Here is a 14,638-nt window from a genome sequence, read left to right as displayed (position 1 = left end):
CCCAAGACAGGTTAAGCCTGCAATTCCTTGAAATAACCTCTTGTCGTCTCCAGAGCACAACCTGCCTATTCCTTCAGGGTCTCCGACACTCCTCTCTTCTCCTGGGTTCCCTTCTCCCCAAGATCTTCATAGTGCCCCTGACTGTCCTGCGTAAACTGCCACCTCTCAGCCCTTTCCTAGTGCCCAGCCACATGCCCAGAGATCTTACTGTCTCCTCTCTTTTTTTCAAGACCCACGTCAGTTCTTTCCTTTTCCGTGAATCTTGTCTGGATTACCTCTTCCCTCCTGGGAACCCAGTAGCACTTCACCTGGATTGCTCTGTGGCACCTCACCCTGGGCTGTCTTGTGTTGGATTGTACGTTTCACACATGTCTGTGCTGGGTTGCCACAAAGGGCCTGCAGGGCTGGTCTCTGCACCCCCTCTAGGTAGCACACAGTATCATTCGTCCCAGGGTAATAGGTACCTGTGTTTTACAGTAATGATAATGATGACGATAACGAGGTTTGACTGTCTCCTTTAGAGAGCTTCAGAAAACAGCTAGCCAGTTTTCCAGCAAGGGTTGTTGAATCAGCTCGCTGGTTTCTCCTACTCTCCAAGGAGAGACTGTGGAGGAAGCCAGCGGAGGACGTCCGTGTCAGTTCGGGCTGTATCAGCTCCCTCTGCAGCTCCGCCTGTCACACAGATCAGAATATTTTGGATTGAGACACAGAAACCACCAGATAACATTTGTCTGTTAGTAGGGGGCTAAACATCAGAGACCGGAGGAAAACCGCTTCGGTACTGTTCTCTCTCATTAGATGGCTGTCCCGGTGCCTCGTGAGTCGGCGCTTTAGTGGGGACATCATCCCCTCATTTCAGCTCCTGAGAAGGAGTCCTGCTTTTTGAAATTCTGCGTGAATGAGAAAGCAGGGCTTCAGGTTCACGCATTGAACTTAGTGAGGAGAGCAAACCAGACGGAAGAAAACCATAGGGAGAAACCGCTCAAAGGAAAGGGGAAGTGAACAGCAAAACGTGTAAGAGGCTGCTGCTCCTCCTGCATGTCCTAGGATTTATAGTCTTGCTGGTGTGCCCTTTCTTCATTTCAGGACACACAGACAAACTGAATAAAGCCCAAACCATTGAACCGAAAGAGTGAGTCACGCCAGCCGGCGTCTGCCGAGCCAGTCATTTAAAGTGCGGGACCAGTTCAGTGCTTTTCTTAGACCCTGAGCGACTGTCTCAGTTTCTTCCCAATTAAAAAAAATTTTTTAACTGAAGTATACTCAGTTTACAACCTTGTGTTAATTTCTGGCGTACAGCATAGTGATTTAGTTTATATATGTGTGTATATATATATATTCCTTTTCATACTGTTTTTCTCTTCCCAGATTTTTGTAATAGCAAAAAAAAATATGCTGTTTTCCAGACAAGGTGATGTTTGCTAGGTCTCTTCGCTGTAAGAGTTTTTAGGCTTCCTTCAGAGGAATATTCAATAGCTAACTGACTGCTCTTCACGTGGAGGTGAAGTCAGTGGTCCTGTGGACTTCCAGGATATGTTGTTAAGTCTCACCCTGGTGATCCTTTATTCTTAACCTCATGTACTGTATTCTCTAGAAACATTTTTGAGTCTAGATTTTTTTCCTGAGTGCTTTCATTGTTTTGTGTTAACAGGGAACGGGTATGGCAATCCCCGAAACTCACCAGGTCTGCTGGTCTCACCTGGTAACTTGAACAAGAATATGCAAGCAAAATCTCCTCCTCCCATGAATTTAGGGATGAATAACCGTAAACCAGATCTCCGAGTTCTTATTCCACCAGGCAGCAAGAATACGATGCCATCAGTGGTAATGCAAAATTGTATTTTAAATAAATGTTGATAATGTTTGTTTATGTTTTGCTGTTCTTACACTTGTCTTACTTTATGAACTACTTACATGCTCCCAGAAAAGTAACATGTCAGTGCTATTGCCGGGGCTCTGTTTGGATTTAGCTATTATTTCTAGTAACTGGCTTGCATTTCCCTTTTCCATGGGGGGATAAAAAAAAAAAAAAACCAACATCCAATAAACTGCTCTATAGGACTGGTGTTCTGGGGTAAAGAAAACATGTCCTTTTAAGGCTCCCAACTTATAATTAGAAAAAAATCATTACATAATACTTTGCTTATGGGACATTCGGTTTGACCAATGGTAGAATCAGACTCACAGATGAGGTATTTCATAACAGATTTTTACAGTATTGAACTAAATAAATATGTCTTTGAGGTGCTGACAATGAAACAGCTTTTCCATAATTTCTAAATGAGCTTTCTCCCGTTAATTGGCAATTCTTTTCTTAGGTATATTGCAGTGACAGTGTTTACTACATCACATGCCTGTACACCAACTGCCTCAATTCCTCTTTCCATAGATGTGCTTCATGCATAGTGAGCTCTCAGAAGCTACTTGTTTTAAAATTCTAGGCATTTTGAGAACAAAGGTTATATTTTACATTAAAAAAAAAGTTGTGGCACTTGTAAGAATAAATAAGTAAATAACTATGAAATATAAATAATGTCCCTGGGCACTACCATTTTTCTTTCTCCTGGGTCTGCAGGGCTAAGGTGAAGATAATATTGTGGGGCCAAATTCAGCAACAAAGAGACTTACATCCATATTCTCCAAATTAGCTTTGCTTAAGAGTGAGAATACTTTAAAACCAAGACTCAGTAGACAAATTTAGATCATTCTGCGAACACATTTTTTTTCTTTCTGTGCTCTGTGGCAAGCTTCAGGGTAAAACAGTCCTGCAAACTGATTAGTTTATTATGGCACAGTGCAGATTAATTTTGAATATCAACCAAAAAAAAAAAAATCACATAATATGCAACGTTCCCTTCGGAGAAGGCTGGGTCTAATAAATAAAACCTCCCACAGGGCCAAAGCCAAGCAGTGTGGGCCATGCGTGGCAGGCTGTCTCTATCAGCAGATTTATTCCAAGTCCCTTAAAACTGCTGCTTTCCCAGGGAGTCTGTGAGCACCAGGTCAGGTCTCCCTGGCAGCCAGGTGCAGTTTCCCCCCTCCTCCAGCAAGTGGGGTTTCAACGTACAGTCTTTTTTTTTTTTTCTTTTAAAATGTGGTGGTGAAATAACGAACGTTGAGACACTGACCTGTACTGAAAACTGGATAGATTGTCTTCCCATTTGAGACAAACAGCTCATTAAAGGAAACAAAGAATGTCTTTGTAAGGAGTTATCTCTAGAGTCTGGGTTTTAAAACTGTTTAAACTATTGTGTCTATCAGAAGATGCTTTTCCTTTTGTTGAAAAGATTGTGCCCAATTACAAATATTTACAGACACTAATTAATAAAACTCCTTCCCCATGCTCTCAGTCTGAGGATGTCGACCTGCTTTTGGTAAGTGGTGAGAGTGCTCCCCTTCAATGGCACCTGCAAGGAGAAATCCAGGCGACTTTAGGTGGAGTGGTAGTGCTAGTAAGATGGAAAGACTTCGGGAGTTGCTATAGTGTGTCAGCATTAGTTGCATTTAAATACCATTAATTTCAAGTATCACTCACAGGTGAAATGTCAGGTTATCTATTTTTCTGTCTCAACCTCTGTAAGTGCAGGCCATGTTTTTGATTTATTTTAGGACTTACAGTAAAAATGTAACAAACAAAAAATATCCTTAGTTATTTAACACCATGAAGACACTTATTTTTCTAAGAACTAAAGTCTCAAAATATTTAAATTTATATGAGTCTTTAATCTCCTTAAGGAATTAAATATACACGTTAGCTGCTTTGCCATCTAGTTTTGAGGGAAGTTTAGAAGAATCTGAAAAAAGTGGTCAGAGCACCACCTGCTGGCCAGAGTATAGCATGACCCCTCTACCCATCTGCTCTGCTGTATATAGAACTGAACATAAAAACCATCATGGTTGATTTTAATTTTTTTTAATTTGCATTTGAATAAAAACTGAAACAATGGAAGTACAGTGTACATATTTCATCAGTTTTCAACAGTCTGTTTTTACCCATAATAAAGCTATGGTACTTGTTACTAGTTCAGTTGCCTAGGAGATACTGATGTAATGGGTTACTATGGCAACAACTGGTCTCTTGAAGGATTGTAAATGATAGGGTTGGCAGAGTTCATAGAGACACATGTTAAATGATTAATTTCATGAGATTTGTACCAAGTTATCTCTTTATATGCAAAACTAATACTGTAATCTAATATGTTTAACTTTTAAAAAAAATGCTATCAATAAATGTCTTTTTATTTACTTTAAAAGAATCAAAGGATAAATAACTCCCAGTCTGCTCAGTCATTGGCTACCCCAGTGGTTTCCGTAGCAACTCCTACTTTACCAGGACAAGGGATGGGAGGATATCCATCAGCCATTTCAACAACATATGGTACCGGTGAGTAGCTTTGCTATGTTTAAATAGTACATTAAATACTTTTTATTAAAAAGCAAGATGAAAAGGTATTACCTTTTAGTCTGTTAGAAAGCTTTATTTAATACCTGTAGTATCCAGAGCACTATACCATTGCCTATCCATAATGAAGACAAAATGAATTTGCACATTTTTCTTGCTTAAGTGACTGAAAGTTTTATTAACCCAACCTGAATTCAAAATAGAAGAATAATTTCCAGGAAAATGAGCTGTTATTTCTTCGATGTAATAGAAAGCTTACTTTTTCTCAGAATTGTTTAAAAGTCATTTCTAAATCATCAATACTAGGAACATACTTGTGATATCATATTGTAGTTTTAATAAACTAGAATTGCAGGGTGTACTACTTTGAAGCTTTCATGGAATACTTATTTTTTGGTATATAATATTTCTCTTTTAAATTAAAATTGTCCCTAATGTTTCATCTCCCTTTCCCCTTAAATAAAAAAAAGTGTATACTAACCATCATTAAATAACACTAGTAGAATATTTTAAAAACTGAAACTGTTTATTCTAGTCACCATTTGATGATGACCAAATTAAATATTTCCCCTTCTATTGTATCCTTTGATCTAGAATACTCTCTGAGTAGTGCAGACCTGTCATCTCTGTCTGGGTTTAACACGGCCAGCGCTCTTCATCTTGGGTCAGTAACTGGCTGGCAACAGCAACACCTACATAACATGCCGCCATCCGCCCTCAGTCAACTGGGGTAAGCACCATTACTTCTTTTATAACATACTTCTAGAATGCATCTTTAAATGACAAATGGCAGTCTCTAAATATGTGCTGTAATGTCCCATTAGAGGATGTAGAATTCTGCTTTATGAAAATCTGAAAGTAGTTATCAAACCAATACCTTTCAAGTAGCTTAAATATTACTTTCCTTCTTTAAGAGGAGGGGAACGCTGATAAGGAGGTATGTTATTTCCCTTTGGTTTAGGCTATATTTGTTTCCACTTCTATCAATAATAAATTTCTATTTAGTTAAGTTTTCACATAGCGCATGTGGGACATAAGAAAACATTTATAGTTATTAGCTCTTTAAGATTTTGAGATATTTGAGAATCCTTTTCACTTGGCATAAACTGCATAGTTCCTGCTACTGTTAACCTGATACTCATAGGGTCAGCTATTCCATGGATACACAGACTTCATGTATTTATAATGTACTCACAGTATAGTTGCATATTCACAGATATTACTTGAATATAAATATGTATATATATGGACAGACATATACTAATTACCTAAATTTGGGTATAAAAATTGTTGTTTTCTGAAATCAGATGTGTATTTCTGCCCCCTTGTGGTAGTTTTGAGATATGTCTTTATTATAGAAATAACTCCTGTCATTTATCAATGGAAAGATTCAAATCTTCAAAAGCCCTGAGTTCATCAATACAACTTGTAAAACAAATAGATATTTTAAAATTTAAAACATGAAACAAAGATCTGACTTTCAGTTTAATTAATAATTTTAAAACTTTAATCTTCAAAAGAAAATACTAGGACGATACGAAATATTTAAAGATAACACATCTTTATATTTTAGAACCATTCTATATGCCTTCCCCCACTTTTACTTTTCCGCTGAGCCATTTAGTTAGAATAGTTAGCTAGTTCTGTGTTCATATTCTAAGGAGATAATGAGGAGAAAACACTGATTAGAATAAAAGTCACTGATGGATACCACTGCTGCTCTCTCACCCTCGCCAGCCCCGCTCGCTTCCACGTGGAAGTGACTTCACGTAGATTAGTGCTCTGGTCATGGAGTTCTCACCCTGTCCCTATTTGCTACTATGCTTTTTACTCACTAACCCCTATTGTTGAAAATCGACCATCTCGTGTAAATAATGAAATAAATTCATTTGACACTGTTGATGTGTTTTCTTGGAAGATGAACTTTGAAGATATATTACATATTGATCAGCAGCAGAACTTCTGTTTTTAGAATAACATCTAAATTTTCCCAGATAGATTAACTGTCCAAATAGACATTTATGGCAATAACTTTTTCAAGTAATTATCACTAAGTACATCATACCAACCAGGCATTGTTAAAATACATTCAAGTGGCCTTGTACTTGGGTGATTCAGCAGTGAATCCCCTGTTTGTGCTTCTTGTCAAAAATAAAGGTAGCTGTTTACTTCTCATTTTTTAGGATTAGATTTCCTTAGAAATTAACAATGTCAAAAGCCATCTTAGTTTCTCTGAATGTGGCTTTCTTTTGTTCCCAATAACACCTGATAATTTGCATTTTTACATAGAAAACACTTGTATTTGAACTACATTACCATTTTAAAATTCTCTTCTATTCCATGGGAAGAATCTTAATTCTCTGCTGCCCTTAATAGTGGCTGCAGTAAATGAGAAAGAAGTGACTGGCCCGGACTAGAGAGGAACTGAATTACAACAGCCAAGGATGAAGCATTTTGTTTAGTTCCAGTTTCTTTCAACACCAATTCTCGTGGTGCATGATTTGACTCTGAATCCAGTCTATGGGTTCCTATTGCACTTAATCACTTCCCTTATCCCTCAAACAGATACCCTTTCCAGTCCTAGTTTTGGCCCAAATGCCTGCCTGCCTTTTTGCCTGCCTTCACTGCTTCTTCTCTCCTCCCTTTCTCCCTCCCATCCTTCCTCTTCCTCTCTCTTACAAACACACACACACACACACACACACAGTAGTTTTCAGGAAGAGATTCCGTCAAATGGAGTAGCCTATGCTCACACAATTAAATCTTAAACTTAAAAAAAAGTCTCAAATTATAGTATTTATGTAAAATATATGAGCTTACCCTTCTTCCTCATGATGGATATCAATTTTTAAAAATTGATATTTTCCAGGCCAAAGTAGTCCCACCTACTTGTGTGGTGGAGTCAAGTCACCTTCTTTGGGACAGATACAGCATCAAAGCAGAATGAAGTATCTGTCAGCCCCCCAGTGTAGATACTCCCAGCAGCCCAAGAGGGTCACCATAATTCTTTCTCAAAATTAAAAAAAAAGCAAGAAAGAGCTTCTCGTATTTTTTTGTGGAAATACCTTTAAATCTTCAAAGCTGTACTATCTAGTATCTGATTTTCTCTAACAAAGTTAGATCAACGGCCTAAACTGACCTGATGTAGGGAGCAGGGAAGACTGGCAGAAGGAGCTGCCACCCAGGGTTAGCGAAAGTCATTTGAATACTAGTATTTGAGAAAATGACCCTCAATTTTTTGGTGTTTTTCTCCTATCATCTAAAAAAAAGGGCAACCTGTTTTCTGGAAGCATTTCTGTACATCATTTTGGTGGATGCAGGTATTCAGTACATACTGAGAGAGAACTTTTAGTAAAGACGACATTTAAAAGATTGATTTGAATACAGTTTGATAGTCTAATTTCCAGGCAGAGGCAGTAAGAAATGTTTCATTTCTGAACAATAGGGGGAAGGTAGGTGTCTTCCCAGTTGGAAGGAAGGCATCTGCAGGGGATGGCAGTTTGCAGCAGGACATGATATGGGAACTTGCACATGTGGCTTCTGTCTCCCCACCCACCTCTTTATCACCCACAGTAAGAAGCATCTCACAATGATCTGTGTCTATAAAAATTCTGTTCTCAGGAACAAGTAGACCAACATGCTTATATCTGAGTTGAGCACATAGACGACTAAGTGATTTTTAATGATCCCTTCTTCTTTTCAATAAAATACTTTCTTTGATAATGGAGACTAGCCAATTAAACCTCATTCTGTTTTGAATCCTATACCACAGTATAATGAAGCTGAAACCAAGATATCACTTACCATTCATTACTGTGGATTTAGTGTCCCCAGAACTACTCAAAATGCTTCATAAATGCTTTCAGTGTCAAATGAAATGCCACTAACTAAGTTTATCTTATCTTAGGGACTAGCCTATTTGTTTATAGGAAGGGGTAAACAATACGTGTTATTGTTACACCTTTTATAGGGAAAAGATGCAGCAAAATCCATACAAGCCAGCTGACATTAGGAGACAGTGATAAGCAGATAATGTGGTTTCCAAAAGCTGTATAAAATAAACAGCATTTGGGTTCTCTTATTTTTTGCTCAGTTTATCCATATTGACTGTTTATATTGGTCCAACTCACCAAATATTTTTTTTCTGATTTTCCACATCACCCCTGTCTGTGAGGACACCATCTAAATATCAGAAGGCAGATGAATGTATTTATTGATATGCCACTTTATTTTCAGACTCTTAATTGACGTTCATTATTAAACGGTTGTGTGATTTATAGTGGAAGCATTTAATTAAATTTTAGTGAAATAGTCTTTCTTATCCAGAGCCAGGGAAATTCTTCCTTCCAGAAATCAAAAGATGATTTCCTCTGACATCAAAATGAATCATTAAGTAACTCTGAACCAAGATAAAATAGTCCACCACTATAAATCTCTTTGAAATGCAGGTGTTCCCCCTATTTTAGTATCTTCTTGATTTAAATATTATTTAATTAAAAATCTTAGAAAATTAGTATGCTAATATAGACTATAAAATAAAAACAACAAATAACAAAAAGTATAAGCAGGTGATTGAAAATTATATACACTCGATGTAGTATTTTGATAAAAATGCTAAGACTGCTTGAATTCTGTAAGATCAGAAAAGCCATAGAGAGAAAGACTTGTTAGGGAAACAGATAATTCTCCTTCATGTTATTCTCCACATTAGCTCATTTATTAGTAAGAGAAGGAAAGTAATTCTTTGCCAGTAGGTGGTGCTTTTGTATAAAACATCACTCAAAGATAGACTCATTTCTGACTGATTTTATATCTCTGTACATCTCGAGCCTGAACTGCATCTCCCAAAAACCCAGCCCCAAGTTGCTCCACTTTTTCCTGCAAAATATATACCCATTTTCTCACTGCTCATAATGACATTTTTAATGCCCTCTAATTCTCTCCATTAGAAAGTAACACAGTCACACACAGGAGTAGGTGAGCTTGCTCTCCTTTGTTGAAAATGGGTGTGTCTGTATGGATAATTCTTTACTGTGACTCTCCTCAGTAGAAGAGAGTTCTGTTCTGTCTCGCAATGCGGACAGATAACACTGAGTCTAGCCGTGGCTGTCAGTGCACTCAGAATGTAAGGACAGTGCAGGCATCTTCACATCAATGTCAGCAGTGTTACTGTGGTTGATCCTGAACAAAGCCATCGTGAAGGCTGGTCTACACTTAAGGGCTTAGTGCCTTTCCCTCCAGAATTCCAAGTATCTAAATTCAGCCACATTTTGAAAGAAGGGCAAGTTACGCTGTCCTGGAATAAATGAGGATTAAGGGTTATAAACATAATAAAATCACACTCGATCCTTTTCTACAACAACCTTTCCTTTAGGCAAATCCAGATTCATCAACTAATGACAATGATAGATGAGAGGAGTGGTCTCCTTCGTATCCCAGCAGGGAGAGACTAGCAGTAGTAATATTGAGGTCATTGTGGGAAAAAACAACTGAGAAAGAATGAAGAAAGTCAGACTATCAGTTTTAGTTGGGTAGGAAGTCTAAGTGTTTTTAAGCCCCTCCTTAAAGTTTCTGCAGATAATTTTCAGCCTCCTCCCCCATCTTTCCCGTATCCCAAGCTTTTCACCAGATATGGTTACATGTAGCATTTTCTCAGTTCTATTCATTTGAAATTTTGACTCTGTTCACTTTCTCTGAAGACTGTGCAACTTAGTATGCATGTGCTTATTAAATTTAGGGAAATATTTGTATCCATAATAAGCTCTTTATAGTAATTTTCAAACACAGGCATTAGTAAATCAAAGAAGTCTTAATTCAGAAGCTAAGCCCTGTATCCTAAGTCTTAGATTGTATTTTGGAACTGGTGTAGGGAGAAATTCCATGGACATAGAAAATGCTTTTTCCCGCATGTCTTGTTAAAACCTCCCTGAGCCGGTAACCTATACATTAAGGGAGCCTGTCAGAGACTTGGAGGTATGACTCGTGAGGCCTGGGTCAGTTAAATGCTGTGATCGCTACCGGGCAGATGAACAAAGGCATCCCAAGTCACTGTAAGAAGGCGATGCCCCCAAGTGCTGCCAAGCACGCTCTGCTCCCTCTGGGCATGCTCTGGTGTCGATGCAAGTCTTTAAGCTGATGTTTGATGTAATTGTGAGTTCCTGGGGGCTCCAGGCCTCCTCCATCTGTAACTGGGTTTCCTTTCCTCCTACAGAGCTTGCACTAGCACTCATTTATCTCAGAGTTCAAATCTCTCCCTGCCTTCTACTCAAAGCCTCAACATCAAGTCAGAACCTGTTTCTCCTCCTAGAGACCGTACCACCACCCCTTCGAGATACCCACAACACACGCGCCACGAGGCGGGGAGATCTCCTGTTGACAGCTTGAGCAGCTGCAGCAGTTCGTACGACGGGAGCGACCGAGAGGATCACCGGAACGAATTCCACTCCCCCATTGGACTCACCAGACCTTCGCCGGATGAAAGGGAAAGTCCCTCAGTCAAGCGCATGCGACTCTCTGAAGGATGGGCAACATGATCAGATTATTACTTAGTAGTTTTTTTTCTTGCAGTGTGTGTGTGTGCTATACCTTAATGGGGAAGGGGGGTCGATATGCATTATATGTGCTGTGTGTGGAAAAAAAAAAGTCAGGTACTCTGTTTTGTAAAAGTACTTTTAAATTGCCTCAGTGATACAGTATAAAGATAAACAGAAATGCTGAGATAAGCTTAGCACTTGAGTTGTACAACAGAACACTTGTACAAAATAGATTTAAGGCTAACTTCTTTTCACTGTTGTGCTCCTTTGCAAAATGTATGTTACAATAGATAGTGTCATGTTGCAGGTTCAACGTTATTTACATGTAAATAGACAAAAGGAAACATTTGCCAAAAGCGGCAGATCTTTACTGAAAGAGAGAGCAGCTGTTATGCAACATATAGAAAAGTGTATAGATGTTTTGGACAGACCCGGCAAAGGGTGGCCACGGTTACACGTTAGGAACACACCAGGTCACCTAACACCCACCCCGAGAACGCTCACAAACCTGCAGGCACATCATTGGCGTATGGCACTCATGAAAAAGGATCAATGACCATTAAAAGAGGACCATACCTATTTTTTAAAAATGTAGAGTTTGAGGGCTAACGTATTTAATTAAATAAATAAATAAATCTGGGTCTGCATCTCTTATTAAATAAAAATATAAAAATATGTACATTACATTTTGCTTATTTTCATATAAAAGGTAAGACAGAGTTTGCAAAGCATTTGTGGCTTTTTGTAGTTTACTTAAGCCAAAATGTGTTTTTTCCCCCTTGATAGCTTCGCTAATATTTTAAACAGTCCTGTAAAAAACCAAAAAGGACTTTTTGTATAGAAAGCACTACCCTAAGCCATGAAGAACTCCATGCTTTGCTAACCAAGATAACTGTTTTCTCTTTGTAGAAGTTTTGTTTTTGAAATGTGTATTTCTAATTATATAAAATATTAAGAATCTTTTAAAAAATCTGTGAAATTAACATGCTTGTGTATAGCTTTCTAATATATATAATATTATGGTAATAGCAGAAGTTTTGTTATCTTAATAGCGGGAGGGGGGTATATTTGTGCAGTTGCACATTTGAGTAACTATTTTCTTTCTGTTTTCTTTTACTCTGCATACATTTTATAAGTTCAAGGTCAGCTGTCAAAAGGATAACCTGTGGGATTAGAACATATCACATTGCAACACCTTAAATTGTTTTTAATCCATTGGCAATCTACTGGGTCAACTGACATCCATTGTATATACTAATTAGTTTCTTTCATGCTATTTTTTGTTTTTGTTTTGCATTTTTATCAAATGCAGGGCCCCTTTCTGATCTCACCATTTCACCATGCATCTTGGAATTCAGTAAGTGCATACCTTCATCTTGCCCGTATCCTAAATTATCGGTTGGTTTTCAGCCTAGAACTCGATAATGCTTTGAAGAAATATGCCCAGAGTAGAGAACTGTGTTGGGTCACATGTCCTGCAAATACTGCCCTAGAAATAAGTGATATGGAGTTTACTCGATGCATGAGTAATAAATTCCCACAGAAGAAAAATGTGAAAGTCTGGGTGCTAGATAAGAAGGAAGCAGGTAAAGGGATAGTTGCTTCGTCATCCGTTCTTAATTATTTTAACTGACCCTCAACAATCTTGTCAGCAATATAGGACTGTTGAACAATCCCGGTGTGTCAGGACCCCCAAATGTCACTTCTGCATAAAGCATGTATGTCATCTATTTTTTTTTTCTTCAATAAAGAGATTTAATAGCCATTTCAAAAAATCCCATTAAAGCACCTCTCTATGTCCCTTTTTTTTTTAATTTTTCAGGAAATAATGATGACTCTTGTCTAATATTCGTCTATAAGGGATTACTTTTCAGACCCTTTAAAAAGTGAGTGCCATAAAAAAAAAAAGAGTTGATATATATTGTTTAAAGAGATTTCAGTCTAGGACTGATATTCCTTCTCTAGGCATGTGAAGATCTGTCGATCCAGCTCCCATCACACACGCTGACATACACAGCAGAAAAGACAGACAGTAAGATCAACACTGCTATGTCTTGTGTAGGACATTTCTTATCCCTTTTTTTGCTTTCACTTGCTTAGTTACTATGTGTTTCTCCTTGTAAAAGGCTGCCGCTGGGTGGCAAAAGCCAAGAGATCTTACGAACTAGGCTATATTTTTCTTAACTCGATCTGAAATCCACAGTTAGACCACAGTGCACCTTTGGTTGTGTCCGTATAGGATGCCAGCCTGCCTTGTGCTAACGTTTTATACACGAAATCAAACAAAAAAATCTGTCAGCCATTTCATGTATCCCACTACTCGAGGTATCCATGGAACATGAAAGAAAAACATTTATGCAGAGGAAAAACAGAAAATCATCCCTGAAAACACACATACACACATATTCATACATGGGGGGGAGGAAACTAAGAAAATCATTTTCCTCACCATGGACTTGATCCCATTCTTACAACCCATCCTTATAACTTGATGTGTATAAAATATGCAAACATGTCACAAATGTTCTTTGTCATTTCAAAACACTTTATCAATATCAGGAGAAACTAACCAATGGGTGGGAAAGGGTCATTATGTGAAAATATGAAAAAAAATAGCCATATTAATTTTTTACCTGCAATTTGCCTCAGCAACAAAGAAAAAGGGAATTTCTAATGCTGAAGATAAAGTAACCTAAAGTACCAGCAGAAGCCTTGGCTATTTATAGCAGTTCTGACAATAGTTTTATAAGAACATGAAAAGAACAGAATCACTTGAAAATGGATGCCAGTCATCTCTTGTTTCCACTGTTGAATCCAGATAAAGTGGTGGCAAGACACAAAGGGATAATCTGAGATTTTTTTAAAGGTGATTTAATGAGAAGAAGCACAATTTTGATTGTGATGAGTCACTTTCTGTAAACGATTGACATCAATCTTTCCCCTTATACCTTCTCTGTAATTTACCATTTATTGTATTTTCAAAGCTAGTGTGGTTTTGGGTTTTTATCACAATAAATCCTTTGTATTCAGGAGTTTAGGGCAGAGCCCTGAGGAGGTATTATTTGACATAACCCATCCTAGAGTAACATTTTAGGCAACATTCTTCATTGCAAGTAAAAGAACCGTAAGTGGCGTTTTTACACAGCTACGAGTATTGTTGTATCTAATCCTATTTTAGAAGATTTTTTGGTGATGTGAAGTTTAAATACTGGTAACACTGATGCAATACACGCGAGCTGCACAAACTGTATGTTGTATGCATTGGTGTGTGGAAGGCTGTTCATTTCAATCTTTTTTAAAATTGTGTTTTTAGTAAAATGGCTTATTTTTTTCCCAAAGGTGGAACTTAGCATTTTGTAACAATGAATACAAAAATACCTATCATCCTCAGATCATTTTAAGGTTAACTAAAGTGAAAATTTTTTAAAATTCCAATACACTTTTTAAAAGAATGTCTGCCCTCTCACATTTTTATGTATTTATTTTTCTTACATACCCATCTTTTAGGGAGAGCATTTTTTGCCCCCTTTATCCTTATGTTTGTTTTTCCAGAGAGTAAATGCTTTGTATTTCTTCCTTTAAAAAAAAAAATTTTTTTTTTTTTAAAGAAGCAGCAGCCACTCAAACCCTCCATAAAGGCTGTTGCCTGAGCACGGCACCCTTCATCTGTTCCCGTTTGTGCCATCTGCTGTGATGTCGTCAC

At 37.8% G+C, this 14,638-nt stretch overlaps 1 protein-coding gene across 23 annotated transcripts in view; it reads left to right on the top strand.

Annotated features, from left to right (window-relative positions):
• MEF2C (myocyte enhancer factor 2C) overlaps positions 1-13,536 on the top strand; it is a 160,419-nt gene extending 146,883 nt beyond the window's left edge. For 16 of the 23 annotated variants that reach the window (XM_031447986.2, XM_031447912.2, XM_031447936.2 and 13 more), the window contains 5 exons: positions 1,652-1,824; positions 3,351-3,374; positions 4,255-4,384; positions 4,997-5,132; positions 10,614-12,720. In XM_031447986.2, the coding sequence (XP_031303846.1) occupies positions 1,652-1,824; positions 3,351-3,374; positions 4,255-4,384; positions 4,997-5,132; positions 10,614-10,935 (785 nt within the window). In that variant the 3' untranslated portion in view covers positions 10,936-12,720. Of the gene's footprint in view, positions 1-1,651; positions 1,825-3,350; positions 3,375-4,254; positions 4,385-4,996; positions 5,133-10,613 lie in introns of all 23 variants that reach the window. The other 7 variants (XM_064482298.1, XM_064482294.1, XM_064482315.1 and 4 more) reach the window with 4 other exon arrangements.
• Positions 13,537-14,638: the final 1,102 nt, after the last annotated feature.

The sequence above is a fragment of the Camelus dromedarius genome, chromosome 3 (assembly GCF_036321535.1).
Source record: "Camelus dromedarius isolate mCamDro1 chromosome 3, mCamDro1.pat, whole genome shotgun sequence".
Classification (NCBI taxonomy): Eukaryota; Metazoa; Chordata; class Mammalia; order Artiodactyla; family Camelidae; genus Camelus; species Camelus dromedarius.
This window is presented reverse-complemented; position numbering and strand designations above follow the sequence as displayed.